Source organism: Amblyraja radiata, chromosome 27 (assembly GCF_010909765.2).
Source record: "Amblyraja radiata isolate CabotCenter1 chromosome 27, sAmbRad1.1.pri, whole genome shotgun sequence".
Lineage (NCBI taxonomy): Eukaryota > Metazoa > Chordata > Chondrichthyes > Rajiformes > Rajidae > Amblyraja > Amblyraja radiata.
This window is the reverse complement of record NC_045982.1, coordinates 18,205,478-18,231,140: the sequence shown is the minus strand read 5'-3', so window position 1 is coordinate 18,231,140 and position 25,663 is coordinate 18,205,478. Positions and strand designations below refer to the sequence as shown.

The 25,663-nt window shown below is 41.1% G+C and overlaps 1 protein-coding gene and 1 long non-coding RNA gene across 2 annotated transcripts; one reads left to right on the top strand and one right to left on the bottom strand.

The window, feature by feature from the left end:
* Nucleotides 1-10,062: 10,062 nt before the first annotated feature.
* Nucleotides 10,063-24,881, top strand: utp11 (UTP11 small subunit processome component). Its single transcript, XM_033045330.1, has 8 exons — nucleotides 10,063-10,197; nucleotides 12,689-12,750; nucleotides 14,929-15,031; nucleotides 17,285-17,398; nucleotides 20,047-20,140; nucleotides 21,359-21,489; nucleotides 22,674-22,784; nucleotides 24,476-24,881. The coding sequence occupies exons 1-8, from the start codon at nucleotides 10,135-10,137 to the stop codon at nucleotides 24,557-24,559; spliced, it is 762 nt and encodes a 253-aa protein (XP_032901221.1). The 5' UTR covers nucleotides 10,063-10,134; the 3' UTR covers nucleotides 24,560-24,881.
* Nucleotides 22,699-24,203, bottom strand: LOC116988532. The gene is made up of 2 exons (XR_004415977.1): nucleotides 23,521-24,203; nucleotides 22,699-22,979 (listed from the first exon to the last, which is right to left on the bottom strand). It is a non-coding gene; the product is annotated as an uncharacterized LOC116988532 (long non-coding RNA).
* Nucleotides 24,882-25,663: the final 782 nt, after the last annotated feature.

Here is a 25,663-nt window from a genome sequence, read left to right as displayed (position 1 = left end):
CTATTTTATCATTCTTCAAAATCAATAAACAGTTGATGTCCCATGAGAAGGACAGCACTGCCAATAGGGCAAACATCGTCAATTATGGACTGATTAGTGCAACTACATTATATGTCCAAGTACTTCTGAGCTATATTTGTTTAAAACTAGGTTATTTCTGAATTCTGCAGTCATTTGCTCTGACAAAATATCATGAGGACTATTGCATCTACTTAAGCAAATTTCACCATCTGGCTTTAATTGATTTCTACATCTAAAATTTTGATGTAGCTCCTATTACACCAGACATCAAATGTGATTTATATTTCAATGCAATTTATTTATATACCTTACAGAATGAAGTGTATACATTTGGCATTTGGTTTTTAATCTGACACTGTTTCATATTAGTTATGAATAGCTGATTACAATACGAAGGTATAATTGAGGGATGCACGTTATACTGAGATTAATAAACTGTTGAGAGAGATTACCATGCAGCCAAATTAGGGATACTTCAGGTGCTTTAGGCAGTGAAGAACACATAGAGCCATAGAGACATACAACATGGAAACATGCCGTTTAGCCCACCAATATACTGAAAATCAGAAAGTCTAATAACATGGTACTCGTGTGAATGGATGACCCATGAGCCTGTTTCTGTGCTGTAAACCAAACTGTATTAAACGATTAGAGCATTTATGGATTGGAAGAGCTTGGAGGAAGAGCCAGTAAATAGTTCTTGGGTTAAATGGAAAGGTTGGTCAAAGAGTCTGTTGGTCGGGAGGTATTGCTACGGTGAACTTGCAGCACAAGGAACGGAAGATACTGTGGGACTCACCTTAGTTGGTTCCCTATCTGGCACTGCACAGTGAAAAGTTGGCATTCGCAGGACTAATCCATGACAATCTCTCCAAAAATCAGTGCAGATACTTTCTTTCGCAATATCCCTTAATATAACATTACTGGAGAGACACGAATGAACCTGATGATGTTCAGTGTATTTCACTCTATACATAATGCATTTTCAATCAATAATCAATCAAGTGCAGCATGTGTAGAATTTGTACATTATCTCTGTGACTGCCTTGGTCTGCCCCAGATAATCCTAGCTCCCCCCGCAAACCAATGATCTGATGATAGGTTACAGCACAGTGATAGAACTAATTGAGCCATTGTATCATAATATCGGAGACCCAGGTTCAATGCTGTCCTCGGATGCTGACTGCTGAGTTTGCATATTCTCCCTGTAACCACATGGTTTCCTCCCACATCTGAAAGTTGTGCAGTTGGTTGTTAGTTACCCCTAGTGTGTAGGTGAGTACATTTGGAGGTAGTTGATGAGAATGGAGAGTCAAAAAAAATGGGACTATTGTGGTTTATGGTCAACACAGACTCAGTGTGCCAACAGACTTGTTTCTCTGCTGTAACTCTCTGTTACTTGACTACTGTAAATGAATAATTATTCTGTGTGAATGTCAAAGAGAGTCAGATGGGAACTGATGATTGTCACATAGAAAAAGTTGCTGGGGTTAGAGAAATAAAGAGAGGAGGAATGGGACCAATGGGCCTGCTCTCCAAAGCATGGGACTAATCGGTCAAATGGCTTCCTTCCACATAAAGATGTTTTATAACAAAGGAAATATGTAAATTAGTTATTTATTTTCTTACATTTTGAACATCTAATTATCACAATCGTTCAGCACTTTCGCTTGATTTAAATATAAATTTATGAATTATTCCATTTATAATATTCATCTGATTTGAAATCAAATATTTGCTAAATGTTGTCATATTCTCAGAATGCCTCAATGCACTATACCACCAATGATTGTAAGTAGTTTAATTTATAACTGCATGTTATAATATACTGAGATTAGTTTTGTAACGGTTCACTTAATCGCAACGTTGCTGAATCAATAAAACCCCTTGAATGAATAATAAAGCTGTTCCCGATTACACTCAATAAACTGCGATCTCTAAGCAGTGGAGATTGAAAAAGATCAGGGAAGGAAGTTAATGAGGAAACGTAAGGGATTGAATATGTTGGAATCTTGAGCAGTCTGATGAAAGATCCCAACCCGAAACATCAACTGTCCACTTCTCTATACAGATGTGGCCTGACCTAGAGAATTAGTCCATACATCCAAAAAGCCTACCAGATTTGAATAAAACCTGACTTTAATATCCATCCTTGGTAGGTTAATTAGCTTTTTCCTTTACATTTTTTTAATTGCTAAGTACCTCTTCGGTAATTTCCGCTCCTGAAAATATTGACTTGCTTTTTTCCATGTCAGCTTTCTGCCGCTCGTGATTTGTAGGCTGCTGAGTACAGAGCAGAAAAGTCCAGGTCATTTAACTCAATGCTGAATCCAACAACTGCAACTGCCTTCGGGCAATTTGCTTGAAGCTCATGTTTCACATGCGTAGAGGAAGACTTGTTCTTATAGCCCAACATTGGTACTCCTTGCAATTTGTTGTACAGCCAATGCAGTATTGTCGAGAGGCAATCACTCTTGTGGTGTGGGAAACACAGGATGAAATGCATGCACAGTTAACTCCCATAAGCAGCAATTTGATAATGACCAGAATGACATTCTGGGTACTGTATCTAATTCTCACAAAGTCTAAAGTCAACTCTTTAGCCTGATGGAACCATCTGCCTTTTTGCATCACTTTTTTAATATGATACATAGAACGTAGAATAGTACAGCACAGGAACAGACCCTTTGGCCCACAATGTCTGAGCTGAACACGATGCTAAGAATCTCATCTGACTGTACATGATCCATTTCCTTCCATCCCCAACATGTCCATGTGACCAGCTATAAGGCTCTTAAATTCCACGATAGTATTTGCCTCCACCACCACATCTGCCAGCTCGTTTCAGGCACTCACCATTGTTTGTCAAAGAGGATTCTCTCGAACTTCTACAGGTGCACAGTAGAGAGCATGCTGACTGGTTGCATTGTGGTTTGGTTCGGCAACTTGAACGTCCAGGAGCGGAAAAGAATGCAGAAAGTTGTGACCACTGCCCAGTCCATCATCGGCTCTGACATCCCCACCATCAAAGGGATCTATCGCAGTCGCTGCCTCAAAAAGGCTGCCAACATCATCAAGGACCCGCACCATCCTGGCCACACACTCATCTCTTTGCTGCCATCAGGTAGAAGGTACAGGAGCCTGAAATCTGGTACATCCAGGTTCAGGAACAGCTTCTTCCCCACAGCCATCAGGCTATTAAACTCGCCATCAAACAAATATATAAACTATAACAGACTATTGCACTTTATCTGTTTATTTATGTGTATATATATGGTCTATGCTGAACTGTTCTTTATTTATGCTTACAGCTGCAGCAAGCAAGAATTTCATTGTCCTATCTGGGACACATGACAATAAAAGCTCTTGACTCTTGACTCTTGTGTGAAAACCTTGCCCCTCTCACCTACTGCAGTCTAGTATTAGATTTTTCCACCCTGAGAAAAAGGTTCTGCATCTATCCTATCTATGGCTCTCATAATTCTATATACTTCTATCAGGTCTCCCCTCAACCTCCGGCGTTCCAGAGAAAACAATTCAAGCTTGTCCAACCTCTCCCTGTAGCTAATATCCTAATCCAATCCAATCCAAGCAGCATTCTGTAAATTGCCCCTAGTGTGTAGAGTGTGGATGTGAAAGCTGGATAACATAGAACAGGTGTGAACAGGTGCCAACAGGTTGGCGTGGACTTGGTGGGCCGAAGGGCCTGTTTCCATGCTGTATCTTTCAATCATTTAATCAATCAATAAGAAACAAACATTCCAACTTTGAATTTTGTAAAACTTGCTCCTTGGTAGCCAATTTCAGCCCAGTAAACTCGAACCTGGCTAGCGTCACAGAACCTGCTGACATCTCGTCATTTAAATCTGGGATCCTTAGGCTCTACATTACACAGGTACTGCATAAAAGCACTGACCTGCTCGAGACAGTAATATTACATTTAAAGTTAAATTCATTTTACATATATTCCACCTGCTGTTACTGTATATTACATCCTAGAGAGTGAAAAACAAAAACCAATGCAGATGCTGGAAATTGAAAATGCTAAAAAAATATCAACAGGTCAGGCAGCATTTGTGGAAAGAGAAACCGGTCTAATGTTTGAGGTTTCACTCTTCATTCTGCCAAAGGGTCTTTTGACCTGAAGGGATAACTCCCTTTCTCCCTCCATAGATGCTGCATGATATTGTTCCGTGTTTCCAGCATTTTCCACTTTTATTGAGAGGCAGAGAGCTCTCCAGCTCTGAGTTTGCAATCAAATTCAGGCGAGACAGCAAAGGAACCTGCAGAAGCAATGGCAAGCTGTTTAGGAAAACAAATGGAAAGTTTCAAGACTAAAGGAGAAATATCTTTTCAGTTTCATTTTCCACTTCACCAATCAGTGTGCAGTGCAGAATCCGCACCTACTTGGATGTAAGCCGATGGAGCAGAATCCTCAGAAATATTATTCAGATTTAATCCCTGATCTTCAGGGTATATATGAATTTCTGGCCTAATATATGTTATAAAGGACTGATATAAGGATGGTTGCTATTTTGTGCAACTTGACCTGGTTGGAAAACATATTGAGAAATGCAACATTGACATCTATTGGTGCTATTAAGCATTACACTGTCACTTTCTGACCTTTTTACAATTTTAATCACAAAATGATTTTATTTTATCAATATGCAACTGAAACTCAGCATATCCAGAGGGAAGCACTGTAATGGCAATTTCTGGCTTTTTAGACTTTAGACTTTAGAGATACCGCGCGGAAACAGGCCCTTCGGCCACCGTGTCCGTGCTGACCACCGCTTACACTGGCACTATCCTACACACTTACAATATACAATACAATACAATTCAATTTATTGTCATTTGGACCCCTTGAGGTCCAAACGAAATGCCGTTTCTGCAGCCATACATTACAAACAAATAGACCCAAGACACAACATAATTTACATAAACATCCATCACATTGCTGTGATGGAAGGCCAAAAAAACTTATCTCTCCCCTGCACTCCCCCCCCCCCCCGATGTCAGAGTCGAAGTCAAAGCCCCCGGCGGGCGATGGCGATTGTCCCGCGACCATTAAAGCCACGCCGGGTGATGCAAGGTCGCACACCGGGTTCTTGATGTTAGAGCCCCCGGCGCGCGCTCGCAGTCCCGCAACCATTCCAAGCCGCGCGGGGCGATGGTGTAAGGCCCCGCTCCAGGAGCTCTTCAACCCCGCAACTCGGGCGGGAGAAGTCGCCGTTGCGGAAGCCCCGAAAAGCGGTCTCCCTCCAGGGACCCGCGGGCTCCCGATGCCGTCCGCCAAACCCGCAGTTGCAGCCACCGAATCTCCGGAGGTCGGGTCGCAGCAGCGTCCACCACAGCTCCACCCGCTCTGGACTCGGCCAGCTCCGCGACGGTGAGGTGAGTAGTCGGCACCACAGCCCCGGTCTTCCTGTTGGAGGCCGCTCCTCGTTGCAGCCCCAACGACAACGGAGACCCGACAAAGAAAGGTCGGGTCTCCCGTGCAGGGAGAGATTTAAAAGTTACCCCCTCCTCCCCCACACCACCCCCACCCCCCCACACACATACCCCAACAAAAAATAACAAAAACTACATAAAAACATAGACATAAAATAATAAAAACGCAGACGGACTGCAGAGGCCGCTGCTGACGAGAGTCGCGCCGCCCACTTGGGATAATTTACAATTTTACTGGTCAATTAACCCACAAACTTGTATGTCTTTGATATGCGAGAGGAAACCGGAGCACCCGGAGAAAACCCACGCAGTCATAGGGAGAACGTATAAACTCCATACAGACAGCATCCGTAGTCAGGATCGCTGTACGGCAGCAACTCAACCGCCGTGCCACTGTGTTGCCCGTTCTACATTATTCTGAAAATATTTCCTGGCATTTTCTTGCATCGGTCTACCTTGCCACCATGCCACAAATTCCCCTGATGTCATTCTGCATGCAACACTTCATTTGGAGCAGCGCGGGGGAACTTGTCCTGTGGGTGCTGGTGAGACAACATGGTCTTACCAGCACTGCACCCCAAATGAGTCAACGCTATGAAGATAAATATTTTCCGTCAGTCCGTCCAGAGTCCATGACTCCTTGTGGGTGCAGTAGAATTTCCAGAGAATGGTCTAACCTTTGATCTTATACCTAAGCTATAACGTTGTGAAAGCACACTTTACCTATGTTTTGAAAAAAATGTACTCAGTGATGCACAGCCATATATTTACATTTGAGCCAATTTATTCCATTGCCCCCTTCCCAGAAATGAAGGATCCATGAAAATTCTCACAACTGGAGCAAATTGTTCAGCCAATTTAGCCTAAGAGAAATTTCCACTTGGTTCCCATGGGCAACATAGCATTTGAAGTCAGAAGAATCTGTTCCGGGATTCTGGCAATGACTTATCATAAACAATCATTCGGAGGAGTTCAGAAGCACCCAAGGGACCTTTGATCTTCAGCTCTCTCCCACTGTAAAGGAATGGGAGAGCACCATGACTACTGTGCTGAGACCAAGACTTCAACATCAGGAAGAGCTCTCCTGCAAACTTCCAGCCATTTCCCATTTCTCATGGACCGTTTCCAGGACTTTGTCACATAGAAGTGTTGTATTTACCCACAAAAATGACTGCACGATGTTTAAAAAATGTAAGCTGTTCCTTGCTCTAAATCTACCAATCCCTCCCGTCCCTTCATCATTAAGGATTATTGTCCCATATAAAGGATTCTACATGATAAATGTAAGTTGCTGCTTGAACAGGTATTGACTAATGTGCATAGTTTAGGATTTTGATCATAATCTTCAAAGTGATTCTGTCAATGGAGATCATTCAGAAATTCTGATGGATATCTTCCATTCTTATACTTTGGCTCGCCCTTCTGGAAATAGTATCCAATCTGAGTGAGTGTGCACTTACATGCAAGAGTGGCGTCACCCACATAAACACACACAAACGGGGCAGGTTGCTAGGCACCTGTGGAATATTTCCAATAGGGCTACGCTCAAACTATGCACACAGCACCACTGATGCATGCATGGAATCCATTGACACGGGTGGTTTGTGACAGGTACAGGTCAACTGATCCTGCAGGTAATGGTGTCCTCCACAAGCCGGCATCTCCTTCAAAGCTGGCATTTACTGCCCGTTCTAATTACCCTTGAGAAGATGGCAGTGAATCACCTTCCTGAACTCCTGGAGTTCTTCTGTTGAAGACACTCCCAAAAGCATTGTTAGATAGAACATTTCAAGATTTAAATACAGTGGCAAAGGTCTTCCATTTACAAATCCTGAAGCTGTGTTACCTGGAGAGTAATGTGCACGTAATAATATCCCCATCTGTTTGTGATCTTGCTCTTCCAGGTGGCAGAGGTCACAGGGTTAGGAGGTGCTTTTTACTAGCTGTTCCACTGTACCATCCAAATTGGCAGCAGGACTTCAGGAAAGTGCTTGAAACACTCAGCAGGTCAGGCAGCATCTGTGGAAAGAAAAAATACTGATTAGGTCTTCAACCTACGTCAGCACATTGTCTTACTCCAGCACATCATTGTCTTAAAAAAGGGGCACAAAATGCTGGAGTAACTCAGAAGTGCTGAAGAAGGGTCCCCACCCAAAACTTTACATATCCATCTGAGCCACTGAGTTACTCCAGCACTTTGGGTCTTTTTTCAAGAAAATAAGATCTTGATTGACTCATCTCTGTAAGCCTGGTTCCAATGAAGTCCACAGATTTTTGATTTTAGTAAGTGTTAACCATTGTTCGATATTTAAGATATATGCATAACAGAGACACATATAAGGAAAATATATGGACGTAGAAATTTCTCCACACTACAAATCACCTTTGAGAGTTGTCTGAAAGAAATATGGTGCTGGAATGGCTCAACCCAATTGGGAACTCAACTTTGACATTTTTATGCAGGATTTTCATTCACACTCGTACCTATTTTTCAGTGTAAAACACTCTCAATCGGCATCAACATCAGTGTAAGTCACAAAACTCATCACATGTGATTCTTCAAATGTCATCAATCTGAAAGATGACTGTCTTCATTTGCACATTGAACAACCAGTTTTAATTAACATCATTTTCCACAAAACCAGATCACTGAACGGAGCAGAGTATTTCCCCTCATTCCTACACTCATCTCTGATCCCCGAGTCCCTCATTTCCCTTGCATTCTCCCCTCTTTCCACTTTCCCCTGTTGCCTTCCACCTATACTCCTCTCTTAGGTTTTACATTTCACTCCTCTCCTCTACTTATCTGACATTCTTACATCTCTTTTTCACCTCTCGCCTTTGTCACTTGTTCCGCCTATCTGCCCATTAACCCCCACTCCGTCACTTGCCAGGTATTGTCCCACCCCCTACCTCTCTTTTCTAGCATTTTCCCCCTTACTACAATCAATCTGAAGAAGGGTCCTGACCCAAAATGTCCAGTCCTTCCACAGATGTTGCCTGACCTACTGAGTTCCTCCAGGACTTTGTGTTTTGCTCACGATTCCAGCATCTACCATTCCTCGTATCGTCAAGGAAGGAGAGTTCATTGACTTTTTCTGCAACTAACACAAATGGGAAGTGCGGAGATTTGTCTGCAATGCAAGCTTCCTTGGAGCGCAAGGTGCCTGGTGCACACTGGTCAAATTACTGCTCATAGAAACCTGCCTGACAACTACCAGCTGGTAGCCACAAATGCTGGAGTAACTCAGCGGGACAGACAGCATCCTGGGAGAGAAGGAATGGGCGACGTTTTGGGTCGAGACTCTTCTTCAGACTGAGAATGACCAGAGAGGAAGTGTCTGGGTCTGAAGAAGGGTCTCGATTAAAAACATCACCCATCCATTTTCTCCAGAGATGCTGCCTGTCCCACTGAGTTACTCCAGCATTTGTGTCTATCTTCGATTTAAACCAGCACCTGCAGTTCTTTCTTACACGGGCTGTACCTGCTGGCTGTGCCTGACTGTCAGCGTTAAAGGGTCTCTTTGCAGAAAGAACGTAACTCCTACAGAAGATAGACAAAAAGTATATCTGTAGGATCGCAAAGCCTGTGCTTGGTCTCACCGATGTAGAGATAGGCCTAGTTATTAGTGGTTTTCAGTGAGAAGCACCTGCCCCATTGCTTGTAAGGCAAAACTCCGTGCCTCAGGGTCCTTTCTAATTGGTACAGGATATTTGTGAGGGATGATGGACATACCCTTGAATTGCAATTCACTAAGGAGCACCCAGAGCTCTTGATGCCCTGCATAAATTACTGGAGATACTGGAGAATCTCTAGATTTCAAAACAGCTTTATCAGTGCTAGACTATGTGCATCCTCTGTCCCTCTGTGGCTAAACGAGCAGAGGAAAGGCTATGTGCTAATTTGTTTGTGAGCTCTATTCAATTATGTGTGATGGGAGGATTTTGCACAAGAAAATGTGGTGCTTTATGGCTGCTGTTGACCCTTTGAACATCATCACTGTCTGAAAGCGTCTTCTCAAGTCTGAACATGGTTCCTTTGTGAAATAGCTCTTACATTGTTCATAACTTGGAAGTTGTGCATTAGTGACTGTGGCACCTTCACCCACAGCCCCAACCCAAAATATAGCCGATGAATGTCCACCAGAGATGTTGCCTGACCTGTTGAGTTACTCCTTTGTGTCCTGCTGAATGAATCTTTTCAGCCTGGTGTTCCCCCATCATCTTTCTCTTCTGCCCTCCCCTCCCCACATCTCAAAACATGTCCCAACTCTAACTTTGTGAAGTTCTGTGGAAAGGTCTTTAAATTTGAAAAGGCCATTGCTGTTTCCCTCCCATTCCTAGTCTCCAGAGATGCTGCCTGTCCCGCTGAGTTACTCCAGCATTTAGTGTCTGTCTCCCTCCTCACAGATGCTGAATTGGACCTTCAGCGGGTCAAAGCCAAAGATACTAGCTCCTCTAGTATCTTTGGTCGTATCTTTGGGTCCAAGCCTCCTGGGCAAAGATCTTGCTCCTGGGCCCCTCCTTCTCCCCCCCCCCCCGTTGGGGCGCAGCGCGTGCAGTACCGGGCCGCCAACACGCGGGGGCGCTGGAGAGCCGGTCATCCTTAACCCCTGACCCGGAAAGGTGCCGGCTGTTCCTGGAGACCGGCTCAAGATGGCGGCCGCCTTTCGCAAGGCGCAGAAATCGGTGCAGCGGGACCACCAGGAGCGGAGCCAGGTGGGGACGGGGACGGGGATGGGAAAGGGAAAGGGAAGAATGAGAGGGAGGCACCGGGCAAGGAGCCGAATAGGCAATGGCTGCGTCTTCAGCGAGCCGAGCCGGCCCGGGACCCAGCCCATCGTCCACCCAGTGCTCCCGGTGCCCGGGCAGGACGTGGCGGCGGCGGCAGCAGCAGCAGGAGGAGGAGGAGGAGGCTTGTGGCGCTGTCCACGGGGGGAGATCTTTCCCCTACCGCCACCTGCCTCTCTCATCAGCCCTCGTCTCCTTTACTCTTTAGGGTCCTGAACCCAAAATCTCAGCAGCCCCTCAACCATTGGAAGGTCTGGGCACCTTGGACACCGAGTAGCTCAGTACATTCAGTTATTGAGTCAGATCTTATTCTCTAATAATATCTTTCCTATCCACGTACCTGTCCATTAAAAAAAAACCCTGCATTACCACTTCCTCTAGCATCTTGTACCACATACCCACTACCCTCTTGTAAGACATATTTGTCCCTCAATCCCCGTTTAAATCTTCCACTCTGACCGTAAATCTATTTCCTTTAGATTTAGTGCCCTATCCTAAGAAAGAGACTGGCCATGTGCTTTTTGATTTATCTTGCGTCTATAAGGTAACCCCTCCAGTCCTGGTAACATTGGTGGGCACAAGGGTCTACAGGTGCTGGATTACCAAAAAAAAGACAAAATGCTGGACTAACTCAGAATGTCAGGAAGCCTCTCTGGTGAACACTTCCTCCAATTCTGCCTCTTGCAAAGATGATATCCCCCAACATTCAATTTCCTCCTCTCCACCACTCTGATCCCAAGTATTTGTAACGTTGCGCCCCCCCCCCACACCCCCCCACACACCAACCCCCACCCCCCCACACCCACACACCCCCCACCAATCCCCCCTTTTTTCCCCCCCCCCCCCATACCCCCCCCCATCCCCCCCCCCCCCCCCCCCCCCCCCCCCCCCCCCCCCCCGGCTGTCATAGATCGATCCCTCACCCACACCTCCTCCCTGTCCATTAGTTCTGCTTTCATTCTCCCCCCCCAGATGAAACAAGGATAGAGTTCCCCTGGTCCTCGTCTTTCACGCCACAGCCTCCACATTCAACACATCACCCTCCGACATTTCTGTGAACTCAAATAAGATTCCACCATCAATCATATCATCCCATTTTCACCTAACGCACAGACTGCTCCCTCTGCAACTTCTTGTTTCACTCATTCCATCCCACCCAAACCATCTGCTTCCCAGGGACTTTCCCCCGCAACCGTAAGTGATGTAACACCCGTCCCTATACATCTTCCCTTTGCTGAAGGATCCCGACTGGAAACATCACCGATCCATGTTCTCCGGAGATGCTGCCTGACCCGCTGAGTTACTCCAGCACTGTGTCTTTTTCTGATAACATTGGCAATTACTATTGATGATTGTTTTGGAAGTGTAAAGATCACTCTTGCCCAGTGGTACAGCTCATTATTCTATACATGATTGAGAGGTTGCAGTGTTGATTGTGTCATCTTTTAGCCAAGACATTAAAATATGGTCCCATCTACTGATCCAGATTATTGTAAACATTTAAGTTTAAAATCTTAACCTAGGATCTTGTAAAAGTTCCCATGACAGAAGTGCACAAACAATTTCATAGATTTTCTGACCATATTTATTTGAAAGAAGATTATTTCCTCGTTATCTCGCTGCTATTGTAGCAGCTTGTTGTGTGTACATTGGCTGCTGTGTTCCCTACATTTCAAGTCTGGGACGTCAGAAATAAATCATAAAGTGCTCTAAGATATTTTGAAAGTGATGTGAAAGGCACTTTACATCTATTATTCTTTATTCTTTTCGAGTGAAATTAAGTAAACACACGCACATAGGCGTGCACGCATACTTAGCACTGAGAAGTCGAATGTCTGTTGTGGATATAATATAATATTCAAATCTTTAACTGCTCAGAGTGTTTGTAAAATTAACAGCTGTGCACAGCCTTAAATGACCCAAGTCTGTTTGATGCAAATGGTAAATGAGATGTTTTCCTATAATCGATGAATTAAAGCAGAAGTCTATTTACCAACCTGTAATAAATGTGATTATATAGACGGGAGGTAATTCTTGAACTTCATTCATCAATCTCTGCCACTTCTTTGGACATTTGCTTTGTACAAATTATATTCACCATGGATGTAAATGCCTACCTCTTATGTTTGGCATCATCCATGTATAATAATGTTTTTTTAATTTTTAAGTTGGTCAACATGATTTTCACAAGCACTGCGAACTGGACATTTTACTGATTAATCAACAATTATGTTTACAGTTAGGCAAATAATCCAATTTTATCAGTGCAATTATATCTCATGAATAATACCATTATACCATGCCAAGTTATAAGAGAGTGTATCATTTCAATTGTATGTACTTCCAAAACCATAGAATTTCACAATTTTACAAACATTTCTATATTTTCTGGTAACATACTTTTTCCGTATTTTTACAGCTTGGATCTCGAAAACAACTGGGCTTTTTGGAGAAGAAGAAAGATTACCAGATCCGTGCACAGTGAGTGCCTCGTGAACCATAAAGCCAAAGCATTTGGTGTGAATTATTTGTCATAATTTAAAAAAAAATTAACATACAGATGCTGAAAACGTGGAATAAAAATAGGAAGTGCTGGAAATACATAGCAGCTCAGGCAGCATCTTTTGCCTCTCATAATTTTATATACATTTATTATATGCTTCTACCAAATCTCCCCATAATCTCCGATGACCAAGAGAAAACAATCCCAATCTATTCAACCTCTCCTTGTAGCTGTAGCAGATACCTTCTAATCCAGGCATAATTCTGGTAAATCTCGTACCCTCTCCAAAGCCTCTGCATTGTTCATGTAATGGGGTGACTAGAACTGTATGCAATACTCCAAATGCAAGCTATCCAAGGTCTAATAGAGCTGCATCATGACTTCCTGACTCTTATATTCAATGCCCCTTGTGCTGCCACCTTCAGTGCGCTATGAACCTGGACTCCAAGACTCCAAGATCCCCATGCATATCAATGCTGTTAAGGGTACTGCCATTAACTGTAAACTCTCTCCTTGCATGCAGCATCCCAAAGCACCTTGCGCTTACCTGGGTTAAACTCCATCAGTCATTTCTCTGCCCATTTCTCCAGCTGATATACATCCCACTACATGGTTTAGGACCAAAGTATATCACTGACATGCTTCCACTATATAAGCCTTCTAGACCGCTAAGATCTTCTGAAACCAATCTGTTAGTGATTCCCAGAGTAAATACAAAACATGGGAAAGCAGGATTTAGTTACTATGCAACAAACAGCTGGAATAAACTTCCTGAAGATTTAAGACTTGCCTCAACTTTGACCACTTTTAAAACAAGACTGAAAACTTTTATGTTTACTTTAGCTTTCAGCTAAATCTTAACTACATTGCACTTTTAATTTTTGCACTTTTTATAATGCATTTTTAATTTTGCTTTTCTTTTCTTTTAATTCTTCTATTTTATTTCATTTTATTATTTCATTTTATTGTATGACATGTTTTTATGTGAAGCACTTTGAGTCTGCCTCGTGTATGAAATGTGCTATATAAATAAAGTTGCCTTGCCTTGCCTATCTTTTGGCAGCATTCCCCACTGTCTGAAATCTGTCTACATTTACGTCTAGGTCATTTGTATCTATCACAAAAGCAGACGTCTCAGCACAGATTTTCTTATGTGTTCTCTCTAACTACCCTCATTCCACCATTAAATTGAAGACTCAGAAAGCACTGCAACATTTGGACAACCTTAGACACTCCTGTAGTTCTCTCCACTCCTCTTCTGGAAGTTATCATGAAGAACTGAAATGTTAACTCACTCTTTCTCTATGGGTACTGCATGATCTAATTTTCCTGCATTGCCATTTTCATTGTCATAGTTTTTACTTTGCAAGACTTTAAAATTCAATATTTGGATATCTTTGTCTACATGTTGTATCCTAGTTCCTTTGCAAGTTACTCAGTGCTGTGGTAAGATGTGCATTATTCTTTTTGACTGATTTGTTTGGGCTTTTATCAAAGAAGGATGAGTGTAATTTTCTCTTATTTTTGTTTACTATGCAATTATTATCCGCAGGAGAGTCGTACAGCTTGGAAACAGGGCTGTCGGTCCATGTCGAGCATGATGCCCCATCTACGCTAGTGGCATCTGCCCACATTTAGCTCAAGCTCTGTCCCTATTCATGTACTTGTCCAAATGTCTCAAATGTTGTCAATGTAATCATTGTGTGATTTAGTTTAGAGATACAGTACAGAAACAGGCCCTTCGACCCACCAAGTCCAACCCGACCATCAATCACCTATTCACACTAGTTCTAAGTTATCCCACTTTCTCATCCACTTCCTACACAATGGGGGTAATTTAGAGGCCGATTAACCTACATATCTTTGGGATATGGGAGGAAACTGGAGTGCCTGGAAAAAGCCAACATAGTCACAGGGAGAAATTGCAAACTCCACACAGACAGCACCCAAAGTCAAGATTGAACGCAGGTCTCTGGCACTGAACCAGAGAAATGTATTTGGCTCATTGAGTTCCTGCTGGTTCTGTATAAGAATGTGACTTTCTAAGGTTCTTGATAGTATCTAAATATTTAAGATAGATATTTCATGAAACATTTATTTGGTAATTCCAACTTGTCCTCTATGTAATCTTGATAATTTATTATTGTGCTTTTCAGAAACTACCATCGCAAACAAAATGTCCTAAAGGCACTACGCCAAAAGGCATTAGATAAAAATCCAGATGAATTTTACTTTCGAATGACCAGCAATAAACTCCAGGTGAGATTTTTAAGGTACTGAAAGTTTGATTTGTGCAAAAGAGATGGGGAGAAGAGTCCTTTTCCACATTTTATCTCTAAATAATAATATGGACCCTAGATGGCCAACAAAATGATCTTGCCTTTGAACCAAATGAACCACTTGGGACATCCTCTCCTATCCAGATACAACCAGACAAAGTGTCGGATGTTCCTCTAACTTTATGCATTTCCAAATGTTTCTTGCAAAAATCAATTAATCAGCATGAAGAAGGCTCTAAACCCTAAACGTCACCCATTCCTTCTCTCCAGAGATGCTCCCCAAGTCTATTTCTATGTGTATGAATGGATGTTAACCCAGCAGAGACCAATTTGAGGTTGGTGGTGCTCATGATCCCTGACCCCACACTGCCAGACATCTGTAAACATCATATCACAAGCTGCTTGATATCCTGGGCAATTATACCGTTTTATATTATTCAGAATTCTAGTATCTGCTTAATAGCTGAGCATCTACAATCCTCTGTGGTAGACAATTTCAAATATTTGCAATCCTTTCTATGAGCAAATACCTATGCCTCACTACCAACTGGCTGTCTGTATTTTCTAAGATTGCCATGACTTCAAATACCCCATTCAAGGATGTATGTTGTAGCATCTGCAATGTTCATGTGATAGGAGCAGAATTAGGCTATTCGACCCATCAATACTACTACCCCATTCAACCATGGCTGATCTATCTTTCCCTCTGAACCCCATTCTCCTGCCTTCACCCCATAGGAGTCCCCATGGGAGTCCAAAATTACTCACAATATGGTCTGGACAGCACCTTGTAAAGCCTCAGCATTACATTCCTGTTTTTGTATTCTAGTCCTCTCGAAACAAATGCCAGCATTGTGCTTACTGCCGATTTGGCTTGCAATTTAACTTTTTGGGAATCCTACGCCAGCACTCCCAAGTCCCTTTGCACCTCTGATTTCTAAATTCTCTTCCCATTTAGAAAATAGTCTACACCTTTATTCTTACTACCAAAATGCATGACTCCACACTTTGACAGTGGCAGTATATCATTTGCCACTTCTCTGTCCACTCTCCCAACCTTTCCAAGTCCTGCAGAGTCCCTACTTTCTCTACACTACCTGCCCCTCCACCTATCTTTGTATCATCCGTACTACCAAGTACTGAGAATTATTTGTGTCAATAAAATAACTTCTGAACCACCTGAACAATGGGATTATGGGCCCAATCTCTTCAATCTTCAATCATGGAATCAGCCACTTCATCCAAAAAAAAGCACTTTTTTAAAATAGCAGTCCCTCAAAGATGTAACCCTTACAGTAGTGAGAACATGGTATAATGCAGGTGCATCAAGGACCTGCATAATTACAACAAAACATCTAATGCTTCTTTTTTTGTAGCAAAGGTCTTCAACCTGAAATTATAAATTTGTTTCTCCCTTTTTAGCTTCTGTCTGATCTGCTGAGTGCTTTTCAGCATTTTCAGTCTTTATTTCAGATTACCAGCTTCTGCAATACTCTGCTTTGGCATACAATTTGTCTTTTCAATTGATTACTCGAATTGAATGTTGAAAATGTGAGTAAGCATTTGAGGCATTTTGATACCATAATTTTAAGTAATTTTGATAGAAAATGCAAAGCAACCTACCTCTGAAGAGCAGAAAGTACATTTCCTAACATATCTTTGAGCAAATAATCTGTCTCAGTGGTTATTCTTACTCCCATTGATAGACTGTAAGCTATAAAGGTTACTCATTTGATCTGCCAATTTCCCTTTGTCTTGGATATTATGACTGCCTTAAAATGGAATGGTTTGTAAAAGCATTGTTTCCTTATTAAAAACAACCGGAATTAGAAACTTATCTGTGTTCAGGATCAAAGAGATGTTACATCATCAGCTACTCGCTGCATTGAATTGTTCTCACTTAAATTGAATATTGGGATGGGAATACTGCGACTGATTGTACAATTCCTATTTATTGTTTGCGATTGATGCCAAATTTCTGCCTTTTTGTGTCTAAGCTGTGCTAGTACATTTTCTGTGTTTCATCACAAAGCCTCTAAAATCTTTCCCTTCATTTGTTGCATATATTTTATTTAATTGGCCAGGCTACATATTAGTTCCAGTTTATGTCTACTTGCACTCATAAAAGTAATTTTCTTCTTGACTGAAAGCAATCCCATCTGTTCTAGAAATCTTTGGGCAAATGTTCCAGATTGCTTCTGTTCATATTTTTAGTTGTTTCCTTTGTGTTTAGGATGGAGTTCACATCATCAAGCAGTCTAGAGATGAAGTAACAGAGGAGCAGCTGAAGATTATGAGAACACAGGATATTAAATATGTGGAAACGAAACGTGCTATGGAGGCAAAGGTGAACTCAAATTTTTGTTATATTGATGCTTTGACAAGAATTTTCCAAGAATGCCCCCGCCTTCAATCGATTAGGATCTGTCTCTGAATTTTAAAGAGAAATATACCAAAGTGTTTATCAGCATAGATATTTTTTGATATTTGTGATTGTAGAATTTGTTTTTTGAAGAGAAGAGGAAATCATAACTTCCGTCTCATACTTATTATGGCCATCGTAGAGATGGTTAATTAATCGTCGACTGCTGTTTCTCATTACAAAATTCCTTTCAGAAAATATTTCATTAGTTGCAGTAGTGATGGAATGTCCACAAGATGGCACCAAAACATCTTCAGTTGAATTTTTCACTGTGCTGAAAGAATGAATGAGACCCAACAAAATGCTGGAAACATTCAGCAAGTCAGGTAGCCTCTGTGAAAAGAGAAACAATTAATGTTTCTTGTCTGAGACCCTTTGACAGAACTTAGGAAGAAAGAAAGAAAAGTTAAGAGTCATTCAGCAGGGAAACGGCTATCGGCCCAACTTGTCTATGCCAAACAAGATGCCCTATCTACACCAGAGCCCCCTTCCTGCATTTGGCCCATATCCTTCTAAACTGTTCCTATCTTTGTACCTGTCCAAATGTATTTTAAATGTCCTAGCACCTGCCTCAACTACCTCTGGCAGCTTGTTCCATATACCAGCCACCCTCTGTAGAAAAATTTGCCCTTCAGGTTCCTGTCAAAATGTTGCCCTCTCATCTTAAATTTATGTTCCCTGTTTCTTGATTCCTCCACTCTGGGTGAAAGACTGTTCCCCTCATGATCTTATACAACTCTAAGATCACCCCTCGTCCTCCTGCACTCCAAGGGATATAGTCCTAGCCTACCCAACCTCCCCCTATAGCTCAGTCCTTGTAAATATTTTGTGCACTCTTTTCAGCTGAACAACATCTTTCCTATAGCAGGGTGACTAAAACTGAACACAATACTCCAAATGCCGCCTCACCGACATCTTGTACAACTGTAACATAACATACTCAATACCCGGACTGATGCCATAACTGCCAGTGTACCGAAAGCGAATGCACTCGACAAGCGAAGAGTTGCAGTAGCGCAAACCTGTATGCTGCCTCGTTTCAACTGCAGAAAGCCACAAGTGCATTGGGGAGTTAATGTTAGGCAACGGGAAGTTCTGGGTCACTCCTGCGGACTGAACATATGGGTTCCAAAAAATAATCGCCGATTCCACACTTGGTTTTTCCAATGTCGTGGAAACCACATTGTGAACAGGACGATAGATTGTAGAAGTGCAAATGCATCATTCTACACCTGGAAAGATGTGTGACAGGAAGGGAAGAGGTGAAAGGACATGATTTGCAACTCTTGCATCCTTTCAGAGATAACCTTGCTGTTTCCAACCCTGGTTAATAAAGTACATTCCATTTTTGGACATTCCAACTTTAGCTAATGGTCCTATGAGAGACTGAAAAGTCTCCTGGAAGTTATTGTAAATGATTACACTGACTTCAGTCACCTCTTCAAAATAAAATGTGATTATTTTTCGACAACCAAGATGTAGTCTTTACATCTATACCATCTCTGCCTTGGTCAACTGGGAATTTTCAAGTTGTACATCCTTCTACTACTAATTATAGACACTAATAATTATCCAACAGCAGATGTTAGGCTAACTGGCCTATAATTCCCTGGTTTCCTTTTCTTTCTTTTCTTAAATATTGGTGTGACAAGTGGAATTTTCCAATTTAAAGAAACAATTCCCAAATTAAAAGGCTGTTGGAAAGTTATAATTAAAATGTTAAGAATGGAAAGATTTTATGAAAGCTGCATTGCACCAGTAGAGGGCGCCGATAATGAATTAGCTGCTAAATTGAAGAAGGTAGATTATTACTGAAGAAACACTTAATCGACATTCCTTGTAATAAATGATGGAACCCGGTAAATTTGGTACGAGCCCATCTTCTGAGGCTTCTGCATTTTCGCACTTTGCAGAGTCTGTTAGAAAATATTTGATTTTTGTGTTTAAAACGCTGTCTGCTTATTTATTACTTGCGTAAACATTTTCAGGCAGACACAAGAAACCTTGTCCTCCTCCACTGATATCCTTCCCTTTGGCTTTACATTTCAATCTTCTTACCTTATCTGAGACCCTTTGTCTCCATTTCATCTCTAGCCTTTGTCCACCTATCTGCAAATCAGAACCTCCTCAGTATCCACCTATCACTCACCAGGCTTTGTCCTGCTCTCGTCTCTCTTCCAGCATTCTCTCCTCTACTACAATCAATTTGAAGAAGAGTCCAGATTCGAAACATCACCTATCTATTCCCTCCGTGGATGCTTCATGACCAGCACTTTGTATTTTTCCATGCCTTTTGATTCCATATAATATTTTTCTTAATGTTGCCCCATCAGAATTAACAGGCACCATCACATCAAACCATTGATCATACTACTTGAGCATAAAGTTTACCAAAGGATATTTGAAATAGACAATTAATATGGCTTTGACTGATCTCCAAAACTGACTACAAATTTGCACATTTCAAATATTTGGAACAAATATTGATGAATAAAATAGTAGAAGTTGTATTGAGACTATTCAATGTTATTAGTTGATATCTTTATTTGTGTTTGTAACTTTTCTATTTACAGAAAATCGAACGGCTCAAGTCTGAACTTCACTTTTTAGATGCTGATGGAAAGTCCCGAAACAAGCACATCTTTTTCTGCAAATCTAAAAAGGAAGGTGCTGTATTCTGTGCATGATTTTTACAATTTGTTTCTAGAATATGGTAATGATTTACCTTAATTGTAGAGGAACACTTTATTAAATCGAGTATAATTTTTGGATTATTTCTATTTTATTCTGTTGCGTTTAATATCCTAATTCTACTTTGAAATACTCAAATTCAAAATACTTTGAGGGAATATTATTCATTAAAGTAAAAATTGCCATTTATTGCTCAAAAGTAAGTGTTTTGAACAGAATAGATAGTCACAGAGTCTTGATATGAAAATAGGTCCTTCAACCCAACTTGGCTGGGCCAACCAAGATTCTCATCTACGCTTGTTCCATTTACCTGTGTTTGACTCGTATCACTCTAAACGTTTCCTATCTACCTACCTGTTCAAATGACAGATCAAATCAGTTGACTGGAAAATGTGCAAGGTTTATGGTGGTCAACACAGTGGCAATGCTAATACAGCTGGGTCACGGCCCCAACAAGTCGGGTTCAAGACTGACCTGGAGTTTACACATTCTTCTTGTGGCTGTGTGAGTTTCCTGCAGATACTCTCTGAGGATCTCCCATTGGAGATTAGTAGGTTAATTGGCCATTTTAAATTGCCCCTAGTGTGGAGACAAGAGGTATAATCTGCAGATCTATAATGACGAACTATTGAATCATTGGCTTTTTTATCCAAGCTTTGGCTGTAATTTTCTAATTCTTTGTAAAATCCTGACTTGAAGCATGATCTGCAGATATATTCAAATACCTGCAGTTTCTTCACCTACATCCTTTAAAATTCTGACGTGGATACCATTGAGTCCCAGCGATATGTCAGTTTACCTTGACTATATTTTTAATGCCCCAAATATCCGGGTATGTTGTTCCTTTTGTATGACGATTGAAGTTTACTGACATTTACTGAGTGTCTAATATTATTTTTGCTTTTAAAAGCCACACATTGCCTTTGCTTCCCTCTTTTTCATCTAACATACTACATCCCTCTGTAACAGTAACATTGTAATAGTAGCATTGCTACTCTAGTTGAGATACTTAACAGAAATTACAATCATACTTGAATTTGTTTTGCACCATTCTAGTCTTGATAAAACTAATTTTAAAACATACTATTGAAGTTGCTTGTGAAGTGATATGCTTTGACTCATTTTCAGTTCACTGTAATTATTTCCTTTCTATCATAATAGTTGCTAAATTCTCCCATTTAAATTTGTGAACAGTGAAGGAATTTAACTTGGCAAAGCACCTCAATACTTTACCAGAGTTGGTGGGCCGAGTATATAACCGACCAACCATTGAAACGTTACGAAAGGAGAAAATTAAAGGAGCCACTCATCCCAGTGCTCTGAAGGTAATGAGAAATCTAATTTATAGTAAATTTTGCTTTAATAAAATGAGAGGAATTCCCCTGGCGTTCTAATGTTTTAGAAAGATAATTGGTTTGGTTTAGTTTATTATTGTCACCTGTACTGAGGTACAGTGAAAAATGTTTGTATGCTATCCAACTAAATCAGATCATACTACCAATCCAGACACAAGTACAATAACTAGTGCAAAGAAAATAATACCCAAGTACAAAATATAGGTTTAGGTTTATTATAGTCACATGCACCGAGGTACAATAAAAAGCATTGTTTTGCATGCCATCTTGATGCCACATCGGGTAATACTATACGTAAATACCATCAGTTCAAACTCAATTACAGCAGGTGGAGGGAAGGGAAATATAGCGTGCGGGTTATAGTTCTCAGTGTTGTAGTGCACTAGTTCCATGGACAAAGTCCAGTGTCTGCAATGGGGTAAAGTGAATCAGACAGTACCCTAGCTTATAGTATTGTAGCGTTAGCTACAGAGAAAAAGTTGAGAGTCCACAATGATGGTGTGTTGGAAGACGGGACTACCCTCTAACCTATAGGGGGACCATTCCATAGTCAGATAACGGGGGATGAAGCTGGTCCAGAATCTAGTGCTACTTGCTTTAAAGATTTACAACTTCTGCTGGACAAACGATGGGAGAGGAGAGAATGACCAGGGTCATTGGATTGGTCAATGGTTTTGGATTATGTTTGCTGCTTTCCTGGGGCAGTGTGTAGTGTAGATAGAGTTGACGGTGGGGAGTCGTGTCTGAGTGATGGACTGGGCTACAACCTCAACTCTCTGCCGTTTAATTGTTAAGTGGATCCTCCTGTTCAGGACCAGGAGTTAGTGTGTGCAGTTGGCCAGCTGTCTCAATTCCAAAGGAATGCCCAATTCAATTGTCACTTTAAACCTGTTGCTCTTAGCTGTACACAGTCATTCTTCCAGCTATGAAGAGCATCGTGATGGTGTTGCTGATACCCTTTGTTTGCTGTGAAAAGCAACACTAATGTAATTCCAGCATTAATTCTAGCATTCATTAATTGCTACTATAACTATATTTTTGACAAATATGCAAAGAAGCATAAATCAGTCCTATTTCAAGCTCTCTTTACCCCTTTGTAAATGATGCAATGACTATTTATCTTTGCCACAATGATTTGTAATTTGCCCTTTCAGAAACTCGCTCGACAGAGGAAACATCAGTACTCCCTACTGAAACAACACATTGAGAGAGAGAAGAAAATGTTTGTAGTAGCCCAGAAAATTCAGACACGAACAGACCTAATGGTAAGTGTGCAGCCTACATAAGTTTACAGTATTTGGTGGATTTCTTTTTCAAATTAACTATTTCTATAATCTTCAAAGCAAGATACTGTATTGTTTGTTCAATCAAAGGCCACATATATAAGAATTAACAATTTTCAAATTGATTGAAATAAGTTGCAGCCAACCTTGGAAGCTTGAGTGGATAATACCTCCTTTCTTAAGCCCCTGTCCCACTTTCACGACCTAACTGGCGACCTCTGCCGAGTTTGCCCTTGACTCATACTCGCAGCATGGTCGCCACGAGGTTGCAGGAGGTCTTTGTAACTCTTCCTCATGCTCGTGAGTGGTCTCCGCGTACTCGTGGCCTCAAGTAGGTCGCAGCGTTTTTTCCAGCCTGATAAAAAATGTCCATGAGTAAAAAGAAAAGTCGGCATGGAAAAAATGGATGCTTTTTACTCGTAGGTAGGTCGTAGTAGGTCGTGATGCTAGTCGTAGGTCGGTAACTGGCCCGCGAAAAAAAGTGCAAAAATTGACATAATTTTATCATGTGATCATTTTCAATTCGTAGCTGGTCGTAGTTGGTCTTAGGTGTGGAAGACAGGTCGAGGGGGTTGTAGGAGGTCGTAGACATAGTCGTAGGAGGTCGTAGACATAGTCGTAGCAGGTCCTTTCCTTCGGCGAGTCAACACAACCTTGACATTTTTTTAAACTCGTCTAGGGTCTTCTAAACTCGTGGATTAGGTCGTCCAAGTGGGACAGGCCATTTACACTAACTAACTCGTCCTTTCACTGAAAAAAAATCACATGGCATGGATGAAAAGAGAAAGATTTGGAAGTGTTTTTGACCAATGCTCTGCTGTATTTGTAATATCTGAACAAGTGGATCCGACCGTGTGCCAAAATCAGCACTTGGCGTGAATGCTATAAACTATAAGACGATGAAAAAGGTGATCCTGTGCGGTACCGCTGGGATATTCTAGTTTTTGTTTTGCCTATATAGAGTCTTAGTGGGCATAATAAAACTTGCCTTGTCTCCATCAATTTGCATTTAACTAGATCATTGACACCAAAGAATCTTCCCTATGCATTAAGGAGACTATGGCACTGCTAAAACAATCCATTCCAACTACCCAAGTCAACTGTGTTAAACTTGACAATTCAAGTGATAATATTGGAACATTATAATGAGCCCAAATTTGACAATGCTAATTGTGTTTGGAGGACCAGAGTTTGGGGATTGTAGGTCTTGGATACTCTGGAATGTTTTTCTGCCCTGATGGTCGGGTATCTTCTTTTATGCCTGTCTTAACCTGGGAAATTAGTCATTTGCTGCTACGGTACAAGAAAAAAAATTACCCCTGCTGTATGGAATTTTATGAATCAAAGATAATCCATTGGTTTGGTGTAAAGCCAGCCCTTCCAAAAATATAGTTCAGATTTCTCAACAGACTACATCAGCTTTTCTTAAAAACTCTATAATTCTGTTTGTGTACATGCTGTGAATGAAATCAATTGAATTTCTACTCGTATTGGAAATGATAGGTCACGGCAACCTTAAGATAGTTTGCTACTAAAGCTATTCATTTTAAAGACTCGCTAAACAGATTGGATTTGTTTAAAATATATATTAATATAACAAAAAGGCCTGTGGGGATTTTGTAAAGTTGGACCTTTTAATCAATTTTACCTGAATTTGAATAATCTTTTCACAGGACAAGACCAAGAAGGTGAAAGTAAAGAAAGAAACGGTGGACTCTCCAGCTATTTACAAATTCCAGTTTAAGAGAAAACGTTGACATATCTTCAAAAAGCAATACGAGTTCTGCAATCCCTTTTCTTAATTGTTTTCTGGGAATATTGTTTTTTCAAATCCATGTATTTTTGTAACATTTAATATTGTTGTCAATGTAATAAATTAATGGGGGGAGGGAACAGATACTTTAGTTTGGATGATGAGCTTTCTGTTGATGGCTATTAACCAAGTCGCATGAAAGTTAAGCAAAAAGTTATTGTATTCAGATGTAATTTTATCAATATGGTATCGATCGTGTACTTTCAAGTAAGAACATTTTGACCAAATGACAGTTATCCTTTAAAATAAATTTTATCGTGAGCATGTTTTTGACTATCTTTCTTGTCACTATCCTATGTCTTTTTGCGTCCATCACAGGAACAATCAAAAGTTGAATACAATATTAAAAATTAGTAAGGTACAAAACTATAATGAAAACATACCTGTTTTGTGCTGGCAGTTTAGATCATGCTGGCTCTTTGTTGTAGAGGGTCAGACAATCGTCCTTCAGTGCCCATGAGGCAAGTAGGTACTATTAAAGACCCAGAATATCATGACGGTAATTTTGGAACTGTTTCTAGATGACTGAACTCAAAGCTCCTTAAACAGATTTTGCTTTAAGCATACCAACACGTTTAAACAATGCTTGAAAAACTAGTAAGGAATGTAAAAACTATAAACTGAATGTAAGTAAACTCCTTGCCTGTTCTTGCCTCCTTCCACAGGAACTCAATCCTATTCAAATAAATGGTGCCTCTGTCTGAATGCTTGCCAGTGCTGGCTTCAAACTGAGGATGTGGATGTGGATGTGAAGTGCATCTGGCCATTTTCCCCAGCACATAGAACATAGAAAAGTACAGCACAGGAATGGGCCTTTGGCTCACAATATCTGAGACGAACATAATGCCAAGATAAACCATGTGCCTATCTAAAGTATCTTAAACATCCTTGCCCTGCTGCTGGATTCAAGGAATGGAAGGTCAGGTTCTTACACTTCTGACCTCCAAGGTTTCTTTTGGTTTCTATGTTTGGCCTAGTGTTTGTTAAAATCTGACATAAACTGAGCTGTGCATGTCTGACAGCCCTTCCCTCTGGAACTGCCGGCCGT

Bases quoted from the DNA above. Each gene is read 5' to 3' on its own strand.
- utp11 (XM_033045330.1), top strand. From the start codon at position 10,135: ATGGCGGCCGCCTTTCGCAAGGCGCAGAAATCGGTGCAGCGGGACCAC. The intron at 21,490-22,673 runs GTAATGAGAAAT...TTGCCCTTTCAG, and splicing joins CTCATCCCAGTGCTCTGAAG to AAACTCGCTCGACAGAGGAA. The intron at 22,785-24,475 runs GTAAGTGTGCAG...ATCTTTTCACAG, and splicing joins AGACACGAACAGACCTAATG to GACAAGACCAAGAAGGTGAA.